At 33.6% G+C, this 6,296-nt stretch overlaps 1 protein-coding gene across 1 annotated transcript; it reads left to right on the top strand.

Annotated features, from left to right (window-relative positions):
- The first annotated feature begins 1,947 nt into the window (after positions 1–1,947).
- tmsb4x (thymosin beta 4 X-linked) lies at positions 1,948–4,123 on the top strand. Its single transcript, XM_034919112.2, has 3 exons — positions 1,948–2,105; positions 3,228–3,339; positions 3,657–4,123. The coding sequence occupies exons 2-3, from the start codon at positions 3,240–3,242 to the stop codon at positions 3,686–3,688; spliced, it is 132 nt and encodes a 43-aa protein (XP_034775003.1). The 5' UTR covers positions 1,948–2,105; positions 3,228–3,239; the 3' UTR covers positions 3,689–4,123.
- Positions 4,124–6,296: the final 2,173 nt, after the last annotated feature.

Consider the following 6,296-nt stretch of genomic DNA (forward strand, 5'->3'; position numbering starts at 1 on the left):
GCCATTCCTCCCTTGACAACTGTTACAATCAAAATGTTGGCTGTTTTTATGGCTGCTTAGATCATTTTTAAATAAATGTTTTGTTTTGGGGTTTTTTTTCTAGAAAAAATAATGTGTGTGCTGGATTTTCCTTTAAGAATGACATTGTTTTATTTATTTTTTTATTTTTGGCTAAGTGCACAAGCTTTCCTTTGTTAATTCTCCATATCTAGGGCTTTTCAACTGCTATTAGCCTAACACCAATGGAGGAAATAGATGGCGCTATGCAGTCTTTAACAAAGGCAAAACAATAATATTGCTAATGATATGATTTATTTAGTTTTTCTCTAGCAGTGTTGCAATAAGAACAAAAATCCATTATTCAAAATCCTCTGGAGGCAATACTTAAACAATGCTATTTCTGGGAGCTACATAAACTACTTAATGATTTGTTAATAAGCTCCATTTAGATGAAGTCCCAGTTTTACATAATTTATAACTTATTTTCAATAACATCTTCTTTTTCTCAAAACATTAGTAGCAGTATTGTTTTGCCCTTCTCACAAAAAGAGTTCTGCAATTTTTCACTGACTATAGGTGTAGTGTTTTCTATATTGTGAAGCTCTGCAGTCATGGCTAGACAAACTATATGTCCTTTATAGTGCAGTTTTGTTTTATGAGCCTTTTGCAGGCCCTCCAACCCTTTCCTTATAAAAGTTTGTCATAGTAAATTTGCACAACAATTTAGCAGCTTTCTTATCTGTAATTTAATATGGTAAATTTGTATAAGGATTACCATATGGAAACAAATCGTCACAAACAATGTTGTGTTTTGACTGCAGTTGTTTTCCAGGTAACATCCAAATCCAGTTCTCTAGTATAATTTATGCTTGTGGAAGCTACAGTAACTACAGATAAAATGATGGAATTTCAGAACTACCTGCAGTAAGGTAAATATTAATGCAAATAAAGCTGGTATATATGTTACCTTATATTTTCGATTGTGTGTTTTGAAGTTACGGATGATTGGCCATTAAGTTCCCTCTGTACAGTAAGCATTTTTTTTTTAATTGTAATACCGTATACAGTATTTTTACAGTACTGGTACTATTGATTACTTGTATTATAAAGACCACTGGTCTTTAAGGTGCTGGTCTTTTCGAACAGGTTTGTTTGACTGCATTAAGAAAATAATTTTTTTGAAAAAGGTACCCAGAAACACCCCAAGAGGAAATCAATGGAGCTATGACTCAGAGCCGCAGATTGGATATCTGATGGGAATTGGGTCTGTTATAATGGTGCTGGACAGAATCTACCTTATGGAGATGAAAAGTCATTCCATATTGGGAGTTTCAACCTGCTGCCACACTTAAGCTTCAGTTATACCCCTAGAAGCCTGTCATTCAACCATATGTCCCAGTTGACCTCAACAGCCAAGACATGTCATGAGACTACTGTTTCCAAATGCATCTCCATTGGGAATGTAGCAGCAATACAATATCAATTCAGTGGTTATTTACTAAAGAGAAATTGTGGCACAACCTACAATAGTATGAGCTACTCCACACTAACATGCTATGTTAATATCAGTGTTATCAGCTTGTGTCTTAATAATTAATTAATTAATAATTATTGCAAAGATGACTACTAAGTTGTGCCACATCAAATGGCTTGCCACTTCTGGAATAATGTATTCAAGTTAATTATTATTATTATTATTATTATTATTATTATTATTATTATTATACAGAAAAATGAAGGATATTTTTTTAAACTATATGGGAAAGAGCCACCAGGTGTCGCTGTGCAAAAGATTTAAAAGAAAATGATGAAACGTCCAAGCATACAACACTTTTTTTTTACACGTATATGGCACACATGTATATCTTAATTAAAATCGTTTAATATTCTAAAAGAACGATATTGCATTACTATATCCACATGAAAACATATTTTTTTGGATTTAATTATTTAAAAGCTGCGTGTTGCATTTTTTAGTTGGCCCTGACGTCATGTCTGTTTGATTTGCATATCTCAGAGTATAATAACTGTTCTTCAGCCATCCGATTTCAGTCCACAGCTGCACCCAGCAACGCATTGGTTCTTCGTACGTGTGTGAAACTCTGGTGAGCAGTAAAGACTATTGTCTGTCTACATTTCTTTCCTTTTGTTCAACATTGTTCTCTAAAGGATGCTTTTATTCTTTATGGACTATCATTATGCATTAAAAGATATAGTACTTCACGTGTTAGGAAAAATATTTATTTGGCATCACATTAAAAAAAAAAAAAAGACAAACGATTTTATTGCAGACGATTGCATGTTTTTTTGTCTGGGGCTAGGAATGGATTTTACCGGTATTTGATTTGCTACTGTAACATGCCAGTTTAAGACAATACTTTTTTCTTCTAAAAACATATTTTTAAATATGCAACTTTGCATTTAATCTAATGCTTGTTAAAGTATTGGGACAAACGTTTGGAAAAGTTTTAAATTATTTTTTTCCTACAAATGTCAAATTGTATAGAACGAATAGGTTTGTTTTCTGTGTCAATCCTGGCTTTGTTGCATTTTTGTAAACTGCGTGATAAGGAAGATGTCGATTATGGGCGGTGGTTGGTGCTTGTTCCTCAGACTGCGGGCTAAGCGCGGTTTTGCAAGTGTGCGTATGTGTAAAGAAAGAATGCATGACTGCATCGCAACATTAAAGGGGAGTCATTAAGAAAAGTAATTATGGACAAATACATTTTATCATTATTAGTGTTTATTTGTTAATTTAGTTAGCCTTTTTTCTACAAATAGAAAGGTTGAAATTGAGCACAGTTAGACACTGACTGGTGTCTGCAGTCTCATTATGCGTAAGATTTTAGGACAGTTGTAGCAGCGTATGCCAACATCTGAGCTTTCCACTTCATACATAATAAGTTATTCATATAAATTAATTGCATATGTGCAGCAAAATATTGTAGCTTTAAGGAAAACGAAATAGTGTTCTTTGTTATGTGTGATGTTATCGGGGCAGTGGGAGGGAGTGTTAATGTAAAACAAAATAATACTTATAAAACATAATACGATATATATATATATATATATATATATATATATATATATATATATATATATATATATATATTGTAAATGGATAAGTGATGAGGCAATGATGATAAATGTTAACAGCCAAGAGTGCAATTCCTTAGAGGCTAGGTAGCATGTCTCACTAAATGTTCTTTCTTCCTTTGTGTCTGAAGATCCCTGCAGATATGGATGACAAACCAAACCTGGCTGAAGTCACGAACTTCGACAAGACCAAGCTGAAGAAAACGGAGACTCAAGAGAAAAACCCCTTGCCCACAAAAGAAAGTACGTATATTGTGCAATACAAATTGCTATTACTGTATCTGCCTAAAACGGTTATATATATATATATATATATATATATATATATATATATATATATATATATATATATGTATGTGTATATATATACATACATACATACATACATACATACATACATATATATATATATGTAGTTAAAAAATGTTAGTGTATTTCATAGTGCGTAGTACAATAAAAAGCGCAATACAAATAACTGCTTTCATTTCACAAGTCAAGATATGATTTGTAAGAAGTTTATTAATCTCTGCAGAACTAACATGTACCTTTCTTTTTTATAGCCATTGAACAGGAAAAGCAAGCGGAATCATGAGAGCGCATCCTACAATACGCACTGTACATTCCACAAGCATTGCCTTCTTTTTTTTCACTTCTTTTAGCTCTATAACTTTGTAACAGAAAATAAGTTGCATTGTGAAGATTGGCGAAAACAGATGACTGTGCTGCCCCCTTTTTACAACAATTAATGAAAACAACTGACACTGTCACTACGGAGGAGCTGTCTGTCCGTCATACCTGTCTTGGCTTTCTTTGGTCCTGTTGCTGGCACTAAAGACCTTGCATGTCAATGAGGGAAAAACAAGGGTGTGACTACAGGGATCTCATTTAACATCTGAATACAATAAGGGGTCCTGTGATCTGTAAAATGCTTTGAATTGGGTGCCATTTTTTGTTGTTGAAATGATTTTAATTCTTGGAATGCACACAATTTTGTTTTGATATGCAAATAAAATTTTAAAACATGTAACGCTTTGTTATACTTTTTGTGGAGTCATGGTGGGGGTTTCATGGAATTGGACTGATGACTACAGGAAGAATTCCCACTTACTTTTATATGTAACTAAGGGGACCTGAATTGTATTACAAATGCAGATTTTACTGGACATTCATCTTAATGGATAGCTATACGTTTTTCTTTTGTCTTTTAATGGTTTTCTGGACTACTTTGTTAAAATACGAGTACAGTAAGAATCCCGGCATACATGTAAGAATCTTTTTTTAAATTTTATTTATATTTTTGTGTTCCAAAGTATTTTTTACAAAAAATAAATACATAAATAAATAATCTGTAGTTTAACTTTAAAAAAAAATGCACATAACATTTTAAAAATCTTGGAAAGGAATGTTACTTTTAGCAGAAAATAATATACGATTGATGCCAATGTGCAAGCTTCTATAAAGTCCATGGTAAGATACTTACATCAGCATAAATCTTGTAAATAGTGTTCAAAGATCAATGTCAATTCAGAATCAGAAAGGAAATTACTTCTCACTAATACATCTGTTATACAAGAACTGCTAAAGGCTTGTAAAAGATGCATCAAATGTTTATGTATATTTGTAAGGGTGTGCTGTTGCTGGAAGCAATGCCTATGTAAAAACATTACCTGAAATGGAAGAGGATACTTGTACCTTAAAGTAAGAGACTAGGTCTGCAAATTGTCTTACGTTTAATTAGTTCATGGTTGTCAGAAAAAATCATGCCTGAGATGCTGAACCCTTCTGAGGTCACACTCCTGTCTTATAATGCTCTTTGTGCAACTAGAGAACCATGCAGGACACCTGAACATGCCAGTTTATCTTTTTAAGGTATCTATTTATTTTGTCTTTCAAAATGTAGCCAGACAACATGGCAGTCTCTGGGAGTGCAATATGAATTTTAAAGAGTACTCTAAGGCAAATATAATAATTTGTTGTATATAGAAAAAAATACACGTTCATATTTCCTGGTTGAATGCTGCAGTACATTTCAATTTGATGTTAAGCTTTATTCTGGCTATTCATTCTAATGTATGCTTCATAACTAGACAAACTAGATTTCTTTAGATACGTTGGTAAGGATAAATTATGGTAATCAAGTCATTTCTAATAGTATGGACACTTTCTAGATCTAGAATTAGGTTTTGCAAGGGTATGGATCTTCAAAATAAAATTGAGCAACATTAAGTTGTCTTGCAGAACAGCACAGAAACCGCCCTTTTTTCTACGTGGCATTGTCTTGATAGTGCTGATAACAGTCTATGGAAGGAGGTGTGCTACAAATCAACTACAGAAAGGGTGTGATGTATTTACCGTAAGCCACAGTAAATCTAATTTAACTTATGTGCTTTAAAATAATAAATGTTAATAACATGATCTATGTTTTGCACTTCAATATTAATGATTTAATTCATGAGAGAAATTGAACTATACAGTACGTGTATAGCCGAATGTCACAAATTTGTTGGTGGGTAGTGTACAATAATTATACAGTCAGATCAGCCAATATTCTGCAGACAAAAAGCAAAAGGCTACCCACAGGAGACACCCTTAAGAAGGAGGTCCCTGGCTGTGACAAAGGAACCTCTGATGTGAAGTAATTTACTGGAAAGTGAGACCTTCAGTTGTCACATTAAATTTATGAAGTCATGGTTTTAAAACCGAGTGAAGTCTGATCTACTAATATGCTCCCCACCGGCTTACCTAAAGATTTTAAACCTGGCACCTGCCTGTTACTCTCCTGAAAAGGGAATAGGATTACTGACTTCCAAAAAAATATCCGGGCGTTGTAAAAGCTGTGGCCAGCTCTGCCAGCTGACAAATGACCTAGAAGAAGGAAGTGGGTAACTGAAAATTAGAGGATTATTAACAGAACAAAGATGCAACTTTTCAACAGTTTAACCAGGTGCTGTTTAAATTCTAAACACTTATAGCAGAGCATTTGCTGGGAATTTCGAAGAACTGTTTAGTGACTGCATAACTGTCTTTCCTCCATTTTGTGCAGGAACTAAATGTAAGTTATGGCTACGTTTAATCACAATCCTATTGCCTTGCAGGAACTACCAGCAGTGTTATGCAGTTTCCTAGAGGCAAATATAGTGCCCAGAAGATCCTACACCCTTTTTGTTTTTGTTGTGCTGTACCTGTTATTGCAGTGTCTG

Source organism: Acipenser ruthenus, chromosome 9 (genome assembly GCF_902713425.1).
Source record: "Acipenser ruthenus chromosome 9, fAciRut3.2 maternal haplotype, whole genome shotgun sequence".
Lineage (NCBI taxonomy): Eukaryota > Metazoa > Chordata > Actinopteri > Acipenseriformes > Acipenseridae > Acipenser > Acipenser ruthenus.

Bases quoted from the DNA above. Each gene is read 5' to 3' on its own strand.
- tmsb4x (XM_034919112.2), top strand. From the start codon at position 3,240: ATGGATGACAAACCAAACCTGGCTGAAGTCACGAACTTCGACAAGACC. The intron at 3,340-3,656 runs GTACGTATATTG...TCTTTTTTATAG, and splicing joins CCCCTTGCCCACAAAAGAAA to CCATTGAACAGGAAAAGCAA.